At 39.7% G+C, this 22,283-nt stretch overlaps 2 protein-coding genes across 3 annotated transcripts in view; both read right to left on the reverse strand.

Annotated features, from left to right (window-relative positions):
- Nucleotides 1-22,283, reverse strand: part of NELL1 (neural EGFL like 1) — an 860,623-nt gene that overhangs the window by 275,497 nt on the left and 562,843 nt on the right. The window lies entirely within an intron of this gene.
- LOC123948098 (isocitrate dehydrogenase [NAD] subunit gamma, mitochondrial-like) lies at nt 17,256-18,425 on the reverse strand. Its single transcript, XM_046014571.1, has one exon. The coding sequence runs from the start codon at nt 18,423-18,425 to the stop codon at nt 17,256-17,258; it is 1,170 nt and encodes a 389-aa protein (XP_045870527.1).

Consider the following 22,283-nt stretch of genomic DNA (forward strand, 5'->3'; position numbering starts at 1 on the left):
GAGGAGGGAGAGAAAACAAAAATAGAATTTTAGAGAGATGACAGAAAAAAATAAGATCTTGATGTTCCCTTCAAAAATAGCTTTCTTGGGCACCTGGGTGGCTCAGTGGGTTAAGCCGTTGCCTTCAGCTCAGGTCATGATCTCAGGGTCCTGGGATCGAGTCCCACATTGGGCTCTTTGCTCAGCGGAGAGCCTGCTTCCCTTCCTCTCTCTCTGCCTGCCTCTCTTGTGATTTCTGTCAAATAAATAAATAAAATCTTAGAGGAAAAAAAAAATAGCTTTCTTCCTGGGCACCTGGGTGGTTCAGTTGGTTAAGCCTTTGACTCTTGATTTTGGCCGAAGTCACGATCTCAGTCTTCTGAGATTGAGCTCCGAGTCACGCCCTGCGCTGGATGGCTCAGTCCTTAAGCATTTGCCTTCAGCTTATGTCATGATCCAGGGTCTTGAGATCAAGCCCCGCATCCTGCTCCCTGCTCTGCAAGAAGCCTGCTTCGCCCTCTCCCACTCCCCCTGCTTGTGTTCCCTCTCTTGCTGTGTCTCTCTGTCAGATAACCAAATAAAATTGTTTAAAAAAAAAATAAAAAACTCTCTCCCCAAAATGAATGAATAAAATCTTAAAAAAAAAAAAACAACTTTCTTCCCAGAAGACATAGTAATCTTGGAAATGGAATCATGTCTTTATGATAAGAGACAAAACATTTATTGATTATTCCTTCTAGAGGTAGTTCATGCTGTTCTCTTCACAGTTCTATACCTATGCACTCTTTAGACAAATTTCTTCAGAAGCTAACAAGGAAATGCAGTATTTTACAGCCTGCAGTCCTTCTGATGACCTACTATCAGCCTTCTCCAAGGGCACGCTTAAGGAGGCTCAACTTGCCCTCATTCTCAGCAGCGTGCTTTCCTAGTGTGTTAGCTCAGAAAACAGATTTTCAAATCTGGTTGGTTTCCTTTAATGCAGGTGCTACATTCGTCAACACTATTACCTTCCTTTAATAACTCCCTACGCCGTGACACACTCTAACCTCTTTTACCTGTGTTACCTACTTAAGCTTGACAACCATCTCATGAGACGTTTACTGTTTTAGTCCTTTTTTAAATGGATGAAGATACTAAGACTTGAGCAGTTGAGTCACTTTCTCAAAGTCTCTCAGTGGAAAGTGAAAAGGCCAAGGTTCCAACTTAGAGCTGTTGGACTCTCTATGATCCAGGCTATTCCTGCACATGCTTAATAGTGTTTTACGTTTGGTTTCACATAAACTTTTTGCTTAGCTTCCTTCACACTATGACATACAACCCTGAATCCTTCTGAGGTAAAATAAGAATAGACAACTGTAATCACTTAATAAATAAAACATAATAGTACAAGGTTTACTGTTTCCATCACTCACCAAATAAAATGTGATCTTGGGTGCAACTTGATACCTGAGTCACCTAGGCTGTTGAACCATAGTTTAATCTGCTTTTTCAAAAGCAGAGGTTCTGGGGCACCGAGGGGGCTCAGTCATTAAGCGTCTGCCTTCGGATCAAGTCCTGCATTGGGCTCCTTACTCAGCGGGGAGCCTGCTTCTCCCTCTCCTACTTCCTCTGCTTGTGCTCCCTCTCTCACTGTCAAATAAATAAAATCTTAAAAAAAAAAAAAAAAGCAGAGGTTCTGATAGACCACTCTACTGAAAGAATATAGAAAGCATTTGGTTTTTCATTTGGAATTAAAGCTAAGGAGATGTGTCCCTACACTTTTTCATGGTACAGATTATATAGAACCAGTGTTTCTACCCCAGGCTGGGTTTTAAGGGATGTGCTTATTAGATCTGTCATTATTGCTGTTGGATATTCAGGACAGAGAGCCAGAAAGAAACTGTGCCTGGTTGAGGTCAAAACAATTATACCTTTATTGTGAGTGTTATCTGAATTGAGTTTTGTCTTACGACCACACATGTGTGTGTGAATATATGTATGTGTTTGGGATTAGCTGCACGTCATGGGTTAAATGACTGAAATATTTTCATCCATAGAAGATAGGTATAATACTATTAAAGCTACATGGGTACGAGCATCATTTAAATTTTAATTACTCAAAGAGCTGTCAATGTTGACAGCCATGACTCCTGCCAGGAGAAAATGGTACCTTCAGAGGCAGGGTCACCGAGCCCAATTCCAGCAGAGCAACAGTGCAGTCGGGGTGTCTATTTTTAGAGCAACTATCTTTAAATCAAAGAACACTTAAATAAACCAAATAACTGAATAGAAAATCAGAGGGAAAAGGTACACTGTTAACCTAACACCCTAATTCTTCACAGAACCAATCTGTGGTGAAGCAATCTAATTGCCATTTGTGGCACGGTACAAGATCAGAGAACTCAGACAGGTGTTACGCCTGCTGACCTTGACTTCTAGTGCCCCTAAATGTTATTAGGTCTCAGGGGTATGGTGGCAAAGTTAGGAGATATCACTGCTAATAAGAAAATTTCCACACTCAGGTGAAAATAAAACGATTCCTTTCTTTCCCCTCAAGCGTAGTCACTTTCACTCACTATTTCAGATAGTTTCCTATAATCTCCTCATCTCTAGATCTGGCATGAATCCAACCGCAGAGGACAACCTATGAAAAATGAGAGAATGTTCTTCCTCATTTATTAAATTAAGTCAATGAGATTTTTCATCTGGCAAAGGGTCACTGAAAGGAGAGAACCCAGGCTGTTAATTTCAAGGAGACGATTGCTCTCAGAACACCCCACGAGAAGGAAGATAAAAACACTGACATACTGCAATTAGTGCAGAGGCTCCCCAGTACGTGGATAAACACCACGTTTCCTGAACTTTCCATCGTCATTACACTTTGGGAAAAAATCAAAAGGGAGGTGACTGTGAACTCACGGGCAAGTCAGGAACTAGTTTATGCTTTGATTTTCAGCTCTATTTCCTAACATGATTTATTGGTGCACCTTTATCCTACCAGATGTTTCACTTAATTGATCCACTCGTACAGATGAAATGACCCATCATGTCAGAAGACTGACCAACTGTTCCAGTGAATTGATTAATTATTCCAGTAGCAAGACCATTTAGCTGGACTGAAAGACCTGGCTTTTGCATATGCAGAATTGAGTGTGAGATCCCAATCAAAAACACTAGGCTCCAACAGACAAAAAGTCCAAGGGCCTAAGCAGGCATCTCAGAGAAGAGAAAACAATTACATATAAACTTTATAAAATTTATTTTAAAATTTAAGAAAAAAAATTATTAAAAAATCTTTATAAAAACTATAAAATTACATATAAACATAATCTCAACCTCATCAGCAATTAAAAACAATAAAAGACAAAGCATTAACAAATCCCAATTTTCACTAGTCAAGTTAACAGACAGGCTGATGAGAAAATAATTCATATCCTTTGTCCCAGTAATTCCACTCTGAGTACGGTCTCTTCTAAGAACAATCCTTCATATGGAAAACAGAATGGGCACTAAGAAATGGATTGTATTAGTTAGGATTATGAAAATTTAAAAGCTGAAACATGCAAAGTTCATAAAAGGCTAAGAAGACTATTGTAAATGCTCATAATAGAAAAATACGCAGCTATTTTCTTAAAATGTTTATGAAATATTTATAATAAACTGATATATATACAAAATCTATATTGTCTCGACTATGCAGGGATACAGTTTGGTAGCTTCTGTTCACCGCACGGCTTTGCAACATAAGTCTTTGGCCCTGCTATTTACGTGTTCTTTTCATATCTTCTGGAAGCGTCCTTTTGATAAACACATTGCTGCATTTTACGTGCTAGAATGGCAATTATGATTAATTTGGATGCATTTATGCTTGTCACCCATCAGGCATCAAATGATTCTCTAAGTACCCCTAGAATCTATGTGCTTCTCAAGTCTTTTACAGTGTAACAATCCTTTAAATAGCAGATTTTTACTGCTAAATTAAATTTAAAATTCAATTACCATAAATAAGGAATAACACATCTGCAGCTGTACTTTTTCTCACTGAGCTCAGAGTATAACAACACCATTTCTTATTTTCGTGATGGCTGTTGTCATTTCCTGGGAAAGGCTGACCATACATTTGAGCAGAAAGCTAAATGTTACTTACAAATACAGTATTAAGCCTCAAGGGTTGTCTCTTGGAAACAACCACCACACCCCTGGGATTCTGACCCAGGTGGTCAAAACTGGCTATCAGCAAACAAATAAAATCTGAACTGTTGTGTGTGTCACTGAAGACCCTCACTACAGTGTAACCTACCCACAGTCTGGTCTCCTTCCCTCATTGCTTCCTCACATAAAAGAAAACTACTTAAAAGACCAAGATGCCCAATGTCTTATTGTCCTTATTTGTCTTAAGGACAATAAGACATACTTATTCCATCTTACTGTAATTATTGTATTGTAAGACATCTTACTCCATATTCCTCATTGTGGAATGCCTCATCCTCTCTCCCATAACAATATTCCTTAGTAAGTACACCATATATTTCTTGGGGCTTCCCATGTGCCGGCAAATCTTAGTCACTTGGGATATATCTTTATGCAAAATAAACAAAGGTCCCTGCCCTTACTGGCATTTGCATCCTAGAGCAGGGGAGACAGAATAAAGAATGACTGAGTAGATGATATAGATTATCAGAAGGGGGTAAGCGCTAATTAAAAAAGAAAGAGGGGCACCTGGGTAACTCTGTGGGTCAGGAGATAGATACAATGTAAATGTAATTGTAATGTAAATGTAATGTAAATGTAAAGAAAATGTAGGCTCTAAATTAGCACAGAAATATGGGCAGCAATGTCTGTGCTTTATAGAAAAGAGGTAATTTTTTTTTTCCAGGCAAGGGGAGCTGGTTTGTCCAAGATCACACAGCTAGTGAGTTCAGTCCTTAGGATTAGATCTCAGCTCTCCTGGAGGCTCTTCCAATGCTCTCTCCCCATTGCTATTTCTGTGTTACGTGGAGGTGAAGGGAATGGACTTGGGAATCAAAAGGACCAGCCAGTTCAAGCCCTGGCTCTGTCCCCTGGACAAGTTACATAACTCTTTTGCCAAAAAAGTTTCTATCTAGAAAATGAAGATAATTACAGTACCTACAATCACAAACATGTACAAAGATAAAAGGAAATGATACACAGAAGGCATTTAAACAGTGTCTGAAATATCAGCACATATTGAATGGTATTACAGCTTTGTTTTTAAATGTCATTTGACTGCCAAACATCTATACTATACTATAACAATGAATAGTAGGTCCTAGCTACCACATTAACATTAAATGAACATCTATTATATGCAAGTTTTTGTTGCTCAGACATCTGTTATATACATGATGAGCATACTGGGACTTTTCATGCCAGTGGCTAGTCTACGGGTTTTCTTATGTTTATCTATCTATCTATCTATCTATCTATCTATATATATCTATATATTTATAGAAAGCAGACTCCTGGAAGGTTTCACTGGGAAAAAAAAAAATCAATACTCTTCAGTGAACTAAACCAGTCAGAGATCAAACAAAGGTGGAGGTCATGGTGGCAGATGAAATTCTCCTTCTTCAAACACTGAATTGACCGGAAATTAGGTCATTTATGAGAAACATTGACTTTTCACAATGCTCTCTAGTTTTCTGGAAGAATAAATGCTTCAATTTCCTCCATAATATAAAAAATTAGAGCAAGGCAGAGAACAGTATCCATTTTATAGGAAGAACATCTTTCTGAAATTTATCCAAGCCTTCAAGAAGAGCAATCTGAAATATATCTTGAAGTGTATTTTCCATCCACAAACATACATCTGTGTTTTTTTCAGGTACTCATCTGACAGCGTAATATTTTCTTCTAGACCTAAAGCACCTTGACGGCAGGACCCATGTCTTATCTAGTTCTTCCTTTTCCACAGTTTCCAGCACAGTGCTCCACTTACAGCAGGAATGCAACTAATGTCTAGTCAACACATGAGTCAACACCGGTCGGATGCCCTCGCTTCTCCTTAGTTGCCTAGAAGAGTGCTGATATATCACAAAGAAAGGAAACAGTGCTAAACATTTCCGTATAAAGGCATAAGCCATAGTGGAGATGACACATAAAGGAGAACAGAGACACGCCAGCCAATTAGCACCAATTGGCAGCCATGGGAATGAGGTGACTCTGATGAGCTCCAACTGGATCGTAGCCTCATGCATGATCCCAGCCAAAACCACAGGGAACAGAACCACTCACTGAGCCCCGATGACCCTCAAATCATAAAAAATAATGAATCACTGTTTAAAGCCAGAACACTCTGGGCTGATTCAATGTATAATAATAGATAACTGAAAGGTAAGTGAAAAGGTCACATGCTTAAGACCAGGAAAAACATGGGTCCTAGACCCCCTCTGCCACCTTCCAGTTCTGAGACCTTTGGGTCTGATGCAGACCCTATTAGTATTCCAATTTCTTCATCTCTGCTGTAGAAAGAAACCTACATAGGTTCACATAGAACTGTGAGAATTAAAATAATGCCACAGGTAGTAAGTTAACTGCCACTGTGAGGATTACTAAGGCAATAGAAATAATATGGACTTCATTTCTTTGTGGTGTTTTTTTTCCTTTTTTTTTAAATATTTTATTTATTTATTTGATAGAGAGAGAGATCACAAGTAGGCAGAGAGGCAGACAGAGAGAGAGGGAAGAAGCAGGCTCCTGCTGAGCAGAAATCCCAATGCAGGGCTCGATCAATCCCAGGACCCTGAGATCATGACCTGAGTTGAAGGCAGAGGCTTTAACCCACTGAGCCACCCAGGCGCCTCTCTTTGTGGTGTTCTTGATGCAAATCTCAATTGGTAGTCCAAGCCAAGCTATTACATCACTACTTCTCATCTTCTCTTTAGTCTCTACCACATTCCCATATCAAGTGTTAGAACAGTAAATGGAAAAGCTTCTATTTTGGACTAGCCTCCTGACTGCCCTCCTGGCCTTCACTCTTGTCCCTTCACTACTGTCCCTCATCTACTCTGCAGCCGAAGTGAACTATCCAAAGTCCTCAAACATCTCCCAACCCTCCCCAGCTTTAAGTCTACCAATGGCCTAGCACTGAAACTCAAATAAATCCCAAAGCCCTTCTTCTAGCCCAGAGTCCTACAAGTATTCGTATCTCATGGCACGGCCTTCCCATCCCCTCTGCAATGTCCTCACCAGCTAGATCAGTCATCTTCAAACACCCCAAGCTCACCCTGACTTGGGGCCCTGCCTCCATCATTCCATCTACTTGGACAAGATGTTCACATGTCTCCCCGGCACTATCCGGAAGCCTACTCAGATACCAAGTCAGAGAAACTTTCTCTATCAGCTAAAGCAACGCCAACCCACAGTCTTTCTACCACTAGCTGTTTTCAGTCGCAACATCTGCATTTTGTACTGTTTTCCTTTCTTCCTAGCTCTCAGAACGTGATAGAATATTCGTTATTTGTGTGTTTGCATGCTCACTGTCTGTCTTCCCTCGTGGAAAACAAAAGTCACATGAGAACTGGGCTTCTGTCTTGTTCATTACTTGAGTCCCTTTGCCTACAGCAAAGGTGCACAAATTACAGGCCACAGGCTTGTTTGTTTGTTTGTTTGTTTTATGGCACGTGAGCAAAGAACGGCTTTTATATTTTTTTCACGGTTGGAAAAAGTCAAAAGAAAAAGAGTATTACGTAACATGTGAAAATTATGTCTAATTTAAATTACAGTCAGTGTCCATAAATAACATTTTCTTAGAACATAGCCATGTTTATTCTGTCTGTGCCTCCCATTGCTTTAAAATGGCAGAACTCAAGAGCTGCCATAGAGGCCAGATGGCCCATACAGCCTGAAGTATTTACTATTTGACTGTACACACACACACACACAAACTCAAATCTGACCATAGCCTAATGTCTGACTAATCTATATGGTCCTAAGGAATTTTTTTTTAAGACTTTATCCATTAATTTGTCCAAGAGAGAGAGTGTACACAAGCAGGAAGAGTGGCAGGCAGAGGCAGAGAGAGAAGCAGGAACAAGAAGCCTGATGTGGGACTCGATCCCAGGACCCTAGGATCATGACCCAAGCTGAAGGCAGACGCCCAACCAGCTGAGCCACCCAGGGATCCCAGGAATTTTTTTTTTTCTTTAAGCAGGAAAAGATATCCAACGGGAAAATTTCCCAGGACCCAGGTAACATCGGACCAAGAATACTTGTCCCCATGAAAAGCCAGTTAGGTACAAGTTTCTGACAAGGCACTTGGAAATCTTCCAGATTCTTTACTCCTTCTCCAAATGCACTGCATTTCTGTGCGGAGCAGAATGCAACGTCTGCATTCTCATCAAGTGTTCTAATTGATCCGCACACAGTGAAAAGCTAAATGAACGGGAATGGAAATGTTTGGAAAAATTAAACACAGATTTCTTAATAAAGCTGAAAATAGCTTAATAAAGCTGAAAATAGGTTCCTGGCATCCCAAGGCATGTTTATTTCTGTTTAAATAGATGACTTCCCATAGACTGTTATCAGCTCAGTGGGGATCCTAGGAGAGAAGTACTTTCCTCCTCCTGTGCATTTTAAGCTCTTTTCAGATGAAATTCAGCCAGAGACTATAAAAAGCATCTGTCAATCTGGATGAAAACAATAACCCATTCCTCGAGTGCTCTAAACAGAAACCAAACAGTCTCCTAGGAGAAGATGGAAAGGTTGACAGCCCTTTTTGCAGACAGGTAGCTTCTTGGAAAAGGATGATCAAAGTATCAGGTGGATGAGTAACAGGGTCACTCTCATTAGGAAAGCAGCTGTCGCTGTAGTGTGCTTACTGACTTAAATCCAGCAGCTTATTGAATGTTTTGGCCATGGGCAAGTGTGGATGGCATGTGTCCTGCTACCACCGCGGATGAGTGGTGATTGGAACTATGACAGACCCCAACCAGAGTCTGGGGCAATCAGGGGAAATAGGGAGTACCACTGGCAGCAGAATGAGGGATGAAAGAGAAGGTCCTAGATAAGATCCCAAATGAACTCCAAGCCCTATTCAGAGCAAGTAAGAGATCAAGATTGTATCAGAGCAGGGGGTTCACTCTGGAACTCAGCATCACAGAAGAGAAGGCGATCTGTTTCTAGAGATCGACTTTACTATCCGGAGACATCTGAGAGGAGATGGAGGAACAAGAAGTGCTCCAGAAAGAACAGAGTGATGAAACATCCTCACTGAGTGACTGATAGAAACACAAGAGAAAGGCTCTGAAGAGGCAGTAACTGGGCTGTGAAGTAGCTTAATAACAAATGTTCCTAATCACAAGAATTAGAACCAACCGTGATGAGGGAGCTAATAAGGTGAATTAATCACTGTAAAGGGTTTATCCTTCCAAAAAAAAAAAATCACGTCAGAGAAAAATCAGATGTTCATCTTAAATGTTGAAAATCCCACCTTATAGATAATCAGGGCAAGTTTTTGTAGGTAAAATGAATTCAATGATAATTATATACAAAATAAGAAATGATGGGGGAGGACACCTGGGTAAAGCATCTGCCTTTGGCTCAAGGTCATGGTCCTAGGTCCTGGCATCAAGTCCCACATCGGGCTCCTTGGTCAGAGGGGAATCTGCTTCTCCCTCTGCCTGCCACTCCCACTGCTTGTGCTCTCTCTCTCGCTCTCTCTCTACCAAATAAATAAACAAAATCTTAAAAAAAAAAAAAAAAAGAAATGATGGGGGAAAAGTAAATTTTTAAATATCAGGTAATGGGCAGGTGATGGCTTATGACAGCAGCTGTAGAAGCTGTGTCTCTGTCTTAACCATGTACCATCCTCCTCCTCTCTTCTTCCCTTCCCCTCCCTCCCACTCACTCCTGGAGGCACAATTTACGCCGAGAAGCTTTCTAACGTCCCCTCTTGTGTGTTCTCACGTCACTCTGCTTATGCCACTACTGCAACACTCACCATGCCCCATAATAACTGCCCAGTGATTATCGATTCTCAGCCCTCAAGAGGAAGGACATAGATTCTCAAACCCGCATCCTTAAAGGCTCGCACAGTGCCTGGCTCAAAGCAAGAACCCAGAGGAGGACAAAGGACATTATGGAACAAAGAAATAAGAGAAAGAACAAATGAATGAAGTTACTAAGTCAACAAGTGTCTTGCTGCTGGCAAGAACAAAATTGGGATCAAAATAATCCAATTCTATCACAGCATGAACACCCTGCATAGGATCAATCCCAGAGATTTTCCTCCTTGGAGAAAATGAGTTCTTTATAAATCAGGCTTTCTAAACACCTTTTTCTGATGCTTGGCATAAAGTTGATTTTTGGCATCATACCTTTCCACAGAAATAATATCTTTTATCAAGCTGGAAGATCAAAACTACATGAAGTATTTAGGTGCACTCTAGTCACAGCCTTAAATAGTTAAATACCATTTCATTGGAAATTCCTTTACATTTCTTTCCACAGTACCACTTGTGTACCCGGAAATCTCTACTTCTTCCTTTGCTATTATAGATTTCTGCACAATAACTTCAAAATCTCTTATTTTTTACAGAATGTTCCATTTAAGAGATAAGGCAAATGCCTGAATAGGAAGCAACCTCAAATAAAAGGAGAAAAAGTCCTCTTTTATCAATTAAAAGATCTAAAAAAAAAAAAAAAAGAAAGAAAGAAAAATTAAAAAAAAAGAAAGATGGGTCACCTGGGTGGCTCAGTGGGTTTGATTTCAGCTCTGCCTTCAGCTCAGGTCATGATCTCAGGGTCCTGGGATCCAGCCCCACATCAGACTCTGTGCTCAGCAGGGGACCTGCTTCCCCCTCTCTCTCTACCTGCCTTTTCTACCTACTTGTGATCTCTGTCTGTCAAATAAGTAAATAAAATTTAAAAAAAAAAAAAGAAAGAAAAAAAAATTTGTGCCTCAAAATTGAGTAACTTTGAGGACCATATTAAACAGACATCTCTATATAATGTTTGATTGATGAGTTCAGTCATTATGCATAGTTGTATCAAATACATTACTTAATATGCTACACGAAATAGATCAATTTAGAAATATTACCCTTTTCCCATTGCATTTAATCTCTTCCCATGCATTCTGACTTCAAGGTCTTCCCCAGAACAGTCATTTTTCAAGTTCTCTAAAAGTTTTCCAAACCTATCATCATCCCATCTATCTAAGTTGTTGGAGATAAAGCACCTTTTGAATCTATGTTTGATGCTTTCTTTGGAAATTTCAAGTGAAGTCACAAGAATTCAATTCTATCATGTTAGGACTTCTTATTTTCCCATTTGTCTAACAGGCAAATATTTGTGATCTCTGCATGGTGACCAAAAACTGAACTATGTTATTAAGTGATTTTTAAAAGGCATATACATAATAATATTCAATACTTGCAATTTTGAGAACACACTCCCAGGAATGACTAATTTCTCTGTTGAGGGATTTTTCCCCCCTGTTTATTCTCTAGATAAATTCTATAAAATCCTAAACTGGCGCACAGCTCACGTCATTTCTTTTCCTCCTCCAAATAGCTTCTTATTGTTCAAAACAAAAGAACTGACAGGGGCGCCTGGGTGGCTCAGTGGGTTAAAGCCTCTGCCTTCGGCTTGGGCCATGATCCCAGGGTCCTAAGATCGAGTCCGCATTGGGCTCTCTGCTCAGTGGGGAGCCTGCTTCCCTCTCTCTCTGCCTGCCTCTCTGCCTACTTGTGATCTCTGCCTGTCAAATAAATAAATAAAATCTTAAAAAAAAAAAAAAAAACTGACAGAATACCTGGTAATATGAGAACATGGATAAGGACTCCAGTTTAAGGCAATTCTTTTTTTCTGAGGGATAGAAAAGAGGGAAAATGCCTTGTCTTTGGACATATATGATATTTTCTCTCTCTCTCTCATTCATTTACATCTATTTTGCAGGAAGTAGATTTGGCACTAAGTGTAGCAAACCAGGTGTGAAAGCTGATCAGAGCTCGGTCTAGAGTCCTCCTCTGTCTGTAGATACTGCTTTTACACTCAGGCTATGTAGGTTTTAAGCATTTGCAATATTGGTAACAAGACATATCAATTTTTTTAATTGCTTTTGTAAAGAGCCATTTTTTTCTCCCATTTTAAATATATTTACTTTCTTTTTTCTTTGTTTCTTGGAGCAATCACAAATGCAATCTAGGTAGCTTCCTATATCAGTGTAAGCAAATTCATTTTTAAAAATTTTTTTTTTTTGGAAGATTTTATTTATTTATTTGACAGAGAGAGAGCACAAGTAGGCAGAGAGGCAGGCAGAGGGGGTGGGGAAGCAGGCTCCCCGCTATGCAGAGAGCCCAATGCGGGTCTTGATCCCAAGACGAAGGCAGAGGCTTAACCCACTGAGCCACCCAGGAGCCCTGAAGTCAGAATTTTTTTTTTTAAATATTTTATTTATTGGACAGAGAGAAATCACAAGCAGGCAGAGAGGCAGGCAGAGAGGGGAGGAAGCAGGCTCCCTGCGGAGCAGAGAGCCCGATGCGGGGCTCGATCCCAGGACCCTGAGATCATGACCTGAGCCGAAGGCAGAGGCTTTAACCCACTGAGCCACCCAGGCGCCCCCTGAAGTCAGAATTTTTAAAGCATCCTTATATAAAAGCAAGTGTATGTATGTAGATGGTGGGGGAGGGGTGCAGATAATTATGGAGTGATACAGTCCAGTTGTCCAACTTTATATTGACCTTCACTGACAACCTTTTTAATAACCCCCAAGAAAGGATACTGATGAGAGAACTATCATCTGGTCATACTACAGACTCATAAATAATAATTGTTTGAAGCCACTAAGTTTTGAAGTGATTTCTTACGCAGCTACAGACATCTAAAGCAAACTTATTTTTTATAACGATCTTACTAAGGAAAGTGTCTATCCTTATTTTGCAGATGAGCAAACTGGAGATCAGAGAGGTTAAGCAACTTGTGCACTGTCACAGAGCTCCTATGTGGAAGAGCTGGGATGAATGGCAGCTCTGCCACCTGAACCATTTGTGGGGTCATTAACTACAATATAGCCATAGTGAGGAGGAGTTAACTTAGAGAAAAATCAGACAATTTGTAGTTACTATTCTACAATAGTTCCACTATTCATCAGGACTTTAAATGAAGCAGAGTAAACTGATAAAGTCTGAGATAAAATCATCTAATACACGTACAGAAATCTTCTGAGAAAACAGAAGCAGCCTGCCAACCACCTGTTTTACTGCCTTGAGGCCAATGGTGTTCTTTAGAGAGGAGCAGACTTGTAAAGAAACTCCACAGACTGAAGCCAGATACGAGTATTTTGCAACAGAGTAGTCCTTTGGGTCTTGACTCCTGCCTGTGAATTCAGGTCATTCTTTTTTTTTTCTTTTTCTTTTTTCCTCCATCTTTTACCTTTCTTCCTATCTTACTTCCATTAATATTGAGAGCGAGCAAAAAGAGCTGTCCCTGCACCGGATCCTGAGGATAGAGTGGTGGACAACTCCAGCATTCCTATGGCCGAGGAACACATTGTAGAGTGCGGTTGATGGGAAGGGAAGCCTGTGATGATACCCAGAGGGCTGCACACTAGGTAGGCTATCCAGCGAGCTCTGGGAGAACAGGGAGAGCTACTTCCCTCAATCTCAACAGGGAATGGAAAGAGAATTAGCCAAGGAAGCTTCCTAAAGGTGGTACTGATTAAGTTTAGTCTTCTAAGGTGAAAAGGAGATCATCACCTGAAGGGGAGAGGAACCAAAGCCATGGGCAAAGGTCTGACCTAGAAAGGATATATGGCTGTTTAACAATGAACTCTGTCTGCACTCTCTTTGGAGTCTGCCACACTCTGCTGTTACTAGGGTGAAGAGAAGGGACGGAAATAGTGAACTCGGGGAAGGAAGCAGATCTCAGAACATGGGAGGTCTCCCACGCTATGCTCAGCTGACCTTCTCTTAAGGCCAAAGGATAGCTGCTGAATGAGAGCCTTTAAGTAGGGAAGTGACATGATCTTATTTTCCTTTCAGAAAGAACTTACTGAGGGCATTGCAGAAAATAGATTGAAGGAAGCTAAACTATAGGCAGGACACAAGTTAGAAATAACAGAAATTGTTAAGTTACCAATAATGAAAAAGTCTAATGAGAAAGGAGGGGTCAGAGTGTTAAGAAGAGAGGTAACTGGATTCAAGAAATAAAAAAGGAGAGGAGCGCCTGGGTGGCTCAGTGGGTTAAAGCCTCTGCTTTTGGCTCAGGTCATGATCCCAGGGTCCTGGGATTGAGCCCTGCATTGGGCTCGCTGCTCAGCAGGGAGCCTGCTTCCTCCTCTCTCAGCCCGCCTTTCTGCCTACATATAATCTCTGTCTGTCAAATAAATAAATAAAATCTTAAAAAAAAAAAAGGAAATAAAAAAGGAGAGAAATAAGGGGACTTGGTGGACAAGCAGATATGATTCACTCCCCTTGCTGAATGTGAGTTACAAACCCGTAATATAAATTAAGCAACTTATCCAGGAAGTTCCAAAGACAGTATTAATTTCATTTGCTCAGTTCTCCTCAGAGTTACCTTTTAGAGTGGCAAAAAAGGGATAATAATGAATAACCTCTAAACACAGCAAGCACTTCTCATGTAACAGTGCTACCAGCTCTGTACTTTCTCCCTCGGTCTTCAATGACCCTATGGGGTAGGTCCAACGATTATCTCACTTTAAGAAATATGAGGCAGTACAAGCCAGATCCTTCATTTTTTGGGTGATTCAATAACATAGATTGTTTATTTTGTCTGTATCAATCACTAAATTAGGGGCTATAGAGGACAAGGGAATAGATTACATGGCAATTGCCCTAGAAATTCTCACAGCTGGGATGCCTGGGTGGCTCAGTCAGTTAAGCATATGCCTTCCACTTCAGGTCATGATCCCAGGATCCTGGGATCAAGTCCCATATCGGGGTCCTTGCTCACTGGGGAGCCCACTTCTCCCTCTGCTTGCCACTCCCTCTGCTTGTGTGTGCGCTCTCTCTGACAAATGAATAAATAAAATCTTAAAAAAAAAAAGATTTGTGGTGCCTGGGTGGCTCAGTTGGTTAAGCATCTGCCTTCAGCTCAGGTCATGATCTCAGGGTCCTGGGATCGAGCCCCACATTGGGCTCCCTGCTCGTCGTGAAGCCTGCTTCTCCCTCTCCCACTGCTTGTGTTCCCTCTCTTGCTGAGCCTCTCTCTGTCAAATAAATAGAATCTTTTAAAAATAAATAAATTAATTAATTAAAATTAAAATTAAAAAAGATTAAAAAGTTCATAGCTAAGTGGGACAAAGCTAATACTGATAAATGGAAAATTCCCCTGTAATGTGTGCCATCAGAGCAGTCTGGATGAACCGTGGGATGACTCTGGAGACAACCACCTTTAACCATAAAGGGAAAATGTAGCTCAAACGTACCTATTGGCATAAATACTCATTGTCAAATAGAAGCCAGTGGCCAGGTTACAGTCTGTATGGGGCTGGTTGCACCATGTTTAAATTCCCCTAGTCATGGGAGAAAGACGTACAGAGTGGGTAGTGTCTGTTAAGGCAGTATGGGATTGTGCAGCCATGGAGGTGGGAGGACTGCAAGCCAAAATTCACCCATTGCTCTACTCATCAAACCATGACTCTGGTGCAGCTCTAGATCTGCCCAGAGCAGGTCACCATGGGGGGCAGTGGCAGCCCTGGCCAACGACACATCCAATGTCCACTAAAAGAATACCGTGAATATAACTAACTTCTCCCTGCTGGCCTTGTTCTTAAAGGCGGACTTCTAGATGGGTAAATAGTCACTTCCTGCTCAAACTAAATCCCCTCAAACCCTGGCCCTGACTTGATATATAAGGAGCATAAGATGATAACGTAGTATGAAAAGGCAGAGACTGGGGCACCTGGGAGACTCAGTGGTTTAAGCCTCTGCCTGCGGCCCAGGTCATGATCTCAGGGTCCTGGGATCGAGCCCTGCATCCGGCTCTCTGCTCAGCAGGGAGCCTGCTTCCCCCTCTCTCTCTGCCTGCCTGTCTACTTGTGATCTCTCTCTCTCTCTCAAATAAATAAATAAAAATTAAAAAAAAAAAAGAAAAAATAAAAGAAAAGGCAGAGACTTCTGGAAACCATAAGGAATTTTTCAGTCTAAAAGTCCACTGTCTTTAACTTGTGGTTCATGAACCACAGCAGGATCTGAACATTAAAGCTGATACACAAAAGTTTCCAAAATAGTTTAAGGATTCACTGTTTTTCTCCACCTCACTTTTATTTGCAGTCCATTCCTGCAGATGAAACCACTGAAAGTTTTCATAAAACTGTTGTATTTATTTCCAACTTGGGTAATAACAATGTCTGAGCCCTAATAAAATTATCATTTTTGTTTGCATATTTCCCAACTATGACCTTAAAAATACTGTAAATAAAATATATTCTGATGACAGTGACAGTAACATTTCATTTTCTTTTCACCTTTCAATTTTTTCATTTCATTTCACTTTTCACTTACTTATGTATACTCTTTCCTTACAAAAGGAGATTGAAAGAAAACAAATGATCCCAAACTGTGAAGCAGTGAATATGAAGTTTATAACCCAAAGTTACATTTGTACAGCAAAGAACCAGGGGCCCTGTACCTGTTAATTGGGGATTTGAACTTAGATTCTTGAGGCCAACTGGAAGGAATTAAAAAATGCAGGAGAGCTGCAGTGTTCAGGGATGTCCACACGTGAAAAATGATACCACTGAAAATTCCTTTGGAATATGAACACAACCATGGAAAAAGATGAGATACTTAGCAGGGAGTGGAAGCATTCTGTACTAGCTCAGCTTTATGGTACCTTATTTATTATTAAGGTTACAATGTATATTTTGTAGGCAAATTTTATTGCACTAATTAACTCATTAACAACCTCTAGAGAGAAGCCAGATTTCTCTGCAGGCTGATTTGCTGAATTTTAATGACCCAGATAAAGAGAAAAGTCAGTGTTCCAGGTTCTCAGAGAGCCCTGGGATTCTACAAACAGCTCTGATTTATTCAGTGTATTGTGACATCGAGAAGTGTGAACTATGGATTAAAATAGAGAAGAATTCTTCAGTACATATATAACACAATAGATTTGGCTAATTTAAACAAACAATGCTTGTGGCATTCATGACGTTTTCATCTCATAGAACAAATCAGATTTACTTCTCCTGTCTCTTCTGAGTTGGAGCAGGAACTAGTTTATTCCAGAGTCTACATTAGCCGAGCTGGCTGGAGTGTCTAAGTGAGAAGAGGAAGGTAAAGAGTGGGAGAGATTTGGGGGATAGCCCAGCCTCAGCCCCCAATACTGATGTGGTTTATTATATCTTGAATGATGTCCAATGTGGTACTCTGGCCCCCAATGTCTGGAGTGTGGATGTCTCTGTTCTGCAAGGATGCCAAGACTGCAGTGCGAATGGAGGTGGCATAGGAGTGGAGCTTGAGGTAATCCAGCATAAGACAGCTTGCCAGCAGCATGGCAGTTGGGTTGGCCATATTCTTATTGGCTACATTTCTGCCTGACTGCCTTGATGCTGTTTCAAACACTGCGCACACAGGGCCATAGTTCGCACCAGGCACAAGGCCTGCTCCCCCAACCAACCCTGTGCAGACATTGTTGACAATGTTGCCATAAAGATTGGGCATCACCATGACATCAAACTGCTGGGGCCGGGATACCAGCTGCGTGGTGGTGTTATCCACGGTCATGCCCTCGAAGGTCAGCCGAGGATAGCAGGAGGCCACTTCCTTACAACACTGGAGGAAGAGACCATCTCCCAGTTTCATGATGTTGGCCTTGTGCACGGCTGTCACTTTCTTGCATCCCATTTCTTGGGCCAGCTGGAAGGCATGTTCAGCAATGCGCAAAGACTTGGCCTTGGTAATGATCTTGAGGCTCTCGATCACTCCTTTCACACTCTCATGCTCTAGGTTGCTGTATTCACCCTCTGTGTTTTCCCGAACAACTAAGATGTCTACGTCCTTGTGCCGGGTCTCCACGCCTGGCAGGCTTTTAAAATGGATGACGTTGGCATAGAGATCTAGAGTGGTGCGAAACATGTTGTTACGGGACTTGTGAGATGGGGGCAGGTTGTGGTCAGTTTCGATGTTGCCCTTCAAAGCCACACGGTTTCGGCTGACTGCCATGATGGCATTGTGAATGTCCTCTTCACCAGAAGTGGAGTTAACCATTACCTCCTCAAAGTCCACAGGCACACGTGCATGTTTGAATACAGTCTTGACATGCAGCATAAGTTCAGGTCCAATGCCATCCCCAGGAATCAGAGTCACAGTGTGTCGCCCACCATACTTGGCCAATGGAAGAATATTGCGTTTAAAAGAGAAGCTCCTCAATGAGGTCTCACGGCCAAATAAAATCTCCCGAGAATGGCAGAGAGTAGAAGGTCGCAACATGGCCTTCACAGAGCAAATGGCAGCTGGCAGCATCTTCAATGCGATGATCATTAAGTAGAGAGTAATTTATGGAAAGATACACATTCTTCCTCTTGTTTTGAATTAGCTTCTTTTGGTGGAATTCTAGATCCATAATTCTTGCTAGGTAACAACTCTCTCTCCTTCCTTGTATTCTATTTTGACATTCTACTGCAGTGAGAATGAGAGCTAGCCAAGAAGTGATGTCTCCTATAGAAAATGTATTTATTCTATGTGTTAAGCTCTGTATGACATACTTTTTAAAAACTGGCTTTATATTTTAGAGCAGTTTTAGGTTCATAGCCAAATTGAATGCAAGGTACAGAGACTTCACAGACAGCACTTACAGTCCATAAAATTCTCCCCTGTTATCAAAATACTGCACCAGAGTGGTATGTTTGTTACAACAGATGAATTTACACTGACACAACATTTTCACCCAAAGTCCATAGTTTAAACTAGAGTTCACTCTGAGGGTAGTACTTTTGGAGTTTGGACAAATAGATAATGGGGTTTATCTCCCACAATACTATTATACAGTATAGTTTCACAGCCCTAAAAATCTGCTCTGCTCTGCCTACTTATCATCCCCTTCCCCCAGCCCCTGATAACCACTGATCTTTTCAGTGTCTCCATAGTTTTGCATTTCCCAGGATGTCATATAATTGAAATCACACTGTATATAGCTCTTTAGCTTGGCCTCATTGATTTAGTAATATGCAGTTAAGGTTACCTCCAGGTCTTTTCATGGACTGTATCTCATTACTTTTTAGCACAGAACTAAATCCCACTGTCTGGATGTACCACAGTTTATTCACCTCATGAAGGACATTTTGGTATTTTCCAGGTTTTGATAATTAGAAATGAAGCTGCCACAAAGATACATGTGCAGGTTTTCTGTGGACATAAATTCTCAACTTATTTGAGTAAGTAACAAGGAACACAACTTCTGGATCCTATGGTAAAAGTATGATTGGTTTTGCCAGAAACTGCTCAACTGTCCTTCAAAGTAGTTGTACCACTTTTCATTCTGACCAGCAGTTAATTAAAACTCCCATCGTTCTATAACCTTGTCAGAATTTGTTGTCAGTGTTCCAGACTTTAGTCATTCTAATAGGCATGTACTGGTATCTCATTGTCTTAATTTGCATTTCCCTGATGACATACAATGTCGAGTATCTTTTCATATGCTTATTTGCCATCTTCTTTGATGAGGTATCTGCCAAGGTTTTAGCTGATTTTCTAATTGGATTGTTTGTTTTCTTATTGTCGAGTTTTAAGAGTTCTTTGTATTTTTTGGATGACAGTCTTTTATCAGATGTGCCTTCTGCAAATAATTTCTCCCAGTCTGTGGCTTGTCTTCTCATTTGTTTGAGTTTGTCTTTTTTTTAGAGAAGTTTTTAACTTTAACAAAGTCTATCTTATTATTTCTTTCATGGATCCTGCCTTTGGTGTTATATCTAAAAAGTCATCACCATGGGGTGCCTGGGTGGCTCAATCGATTAAGTGTCTATGTTCAGCTCAGGTCATGATCTCATAGTGCCAGGATGGAGCCCCACATTGGGCTCCTTGCTTAGCAGGGAGACTGCTTCTCCTTTTCCCACTCCCCTTGCTCATGCTTTCTCTCTCTATCAAATAAATGAAATCTTTAAAAAATAAATAAATAAGATTAAAAAGTCATCACCATATACAGGGTGATCTAGATTTTCTCCTACATTATATTCTTCGAGTATTATAGTTTTGTATATTACATATAAGGCTAAGATCCATTTTGAGTTAATTTTAGTGATGGATTTAAGGTCTGTGTCTAGATTAATTTTTTTTTTTTTTTTTTTTTTGCATTTGTATGTCCAGTTGTTCTAACACCATTTGCTGGAAACATTATCTTTGCTCCGTTATGCTGTTTTGTTCCTTTGTCAACGATGAGTTGACTATTTGTAGGGGTCCATTTCTGGGCTCCCTATTCTCTTCCATTGATTTATTTATCTGTTCTTCTGCCAATATCACTGTCTTGATTACTGTAGCTTCTTTAGTAAATCCTGAAGTTGAGGACTTTCAGTTTTCCAGTTTTTTCTTCTTCAATATTGCGTTGGCTCTTGTGGGGTTTGTCTCACTGTATATACTTTGGAATCAGCTTATTGATATCCAAAAAATAACTTTCTGAGATTTTGATTAACTTTGCATTGAATCTATACATCAAGTTGGGAAGACATGATATCTTGACAATACTAAGACAACCTATCCATGAATAGAAAACTCAATTTATTTAGTTCTTTGATTTTATTCATCAGAATTTTATAGGTTTCCTCATATATATCTTCTACATATTTTTTATTTATTTCTAAGTATTTCATTTTAAGGGATGCTAACATAAATGATATTGAAGTTTTAATTTTGTGTTCCACTTATTCATTACTAGTATATAGGAAAACAACTGACTTTTCTATATTAACTTTATATTCTATAATCTTATTATAATCACTTATTAGTTCCAGTAATTTTTTTTGCTAATTCTTTCACATTTTCTACATAATCTTCTCACCTGCAAACAACAGTTTCATTTCTTCACTTTTAATTTGTATACCTTTAACTTCCCATGTCTTACACCATTAGTTAGAAATTCTAGTATAATGTTAAAAAGGAGTGTTACAGGAGACATCCTTGCCTTGTACTTGATCTTTGTGGAAAGCTTTGTGTTTCTCCAAATATGATGTTAGCTGTAGGTTGTATGTAGGTATTCTTAATAAAGTTAATGAAGTTCTCCACTATTCCTAGTTTACGGAGAGCTTTTATCATGAATGGGTGTTGGATTTTGTCAAATGCTTTCCTGCATCTACTGGTAAGATCATATGATTTTTCTTTTTTTTTTTTTTTTAGCCTATTAAAGTGATGGATTACATTAACTGATTTTTTTATTGTTGAGCCAGCACTATATACCTGGCATAAATCTCAATTATGTTTTATAATTCTTTTATACATTGTTATATTCAATTTGCTAATATTTTTTGAAGATTTTTGCATCAACACTCATGAGAGATTGGTCTGTCATTTTCTGTTCTTATAACGTCCTTATATGGTCTTTTTAGTAGGGTATTGTTGGTCTTATAGAATGAGTTAGAGGTATTTTTCTCTTTCCATGATCTGGAACATATTGTAGAGAACTGGTATAATTTCTTTCTTAAATTGGTATCATTTTTTTCTTAAAGGCCCAGACCCATCTGGGCCTGATGATTTCTGTTTTGGAAGACTATTAATTACTGATTCAATTTTTAAACATATGTAGGTTTATTCAGACAGTCTGCTACTACTGATGTGAGTTGTGGCAAATAATGTATTTCAAAGAATTGTTCTATTTCATCGAGGTTATCAAACTGGTGGGCATAAAGTTCCTAATAAAAATTCCTTATTATCCTTTTTAATGTCCATAGGATTTGTAGTAATGTCCCTCCTTTCATTTCTGATATTAGCAATTTAGGTTCTTTCTCTTTTTTTTTTTTAGTCTCTCTAAAATCTTATTAATTTCACCGATCTTTCCAAAGAGCCTGTTTAGGTTTGGTTTTATTGATTTCCTCTACTGATTTGTTATTTTTAATTTCACTGACTGCTACTCCATTTCTTTTCTTTTTTTTTTCTTTAGAATTAGCCATCTTTTTCTAGTTTCCTAAAGTAAAGCCTTATATTGTTGATTATACAACTTTATTCTTTTCTATTATATGCATTCATTACTACACATTTCCCTCTAAATACAGCTTTCACCACACCCCACAAATTTTGATAAGCTGTGTTTTTGTTTTCATTTTGTTCAAAATATATTTCAACTTTTTGAAATTTCTTCTTTGACCCACATGTTATTTAGAAAGGTGTTGTTTAATCGTCGCATTTATTTTAGGA

This window comes from Meles meles, chromosome 8, assembly GCF_922984935.1.
Source record: "Meles meles chromosome 8, mMelMel3.1 paternal haplotype, whole genome shotgun sequence".
Classification (NCBI taxonomy): Eukaryota; Metazoa; Chordata; class Mammalia; order Carnivora; family Mustelidae; genus Meles; species Meles meles.

Coding starts and splice junctions, on each gene's coding strand:
- LOC123948098 (XM_046014571.1), bottom strand. CDS start 18,425: ATGATCATCGCATTGAAGATGCTGCCAGCTGCCATTTGCTCTGTGAAG.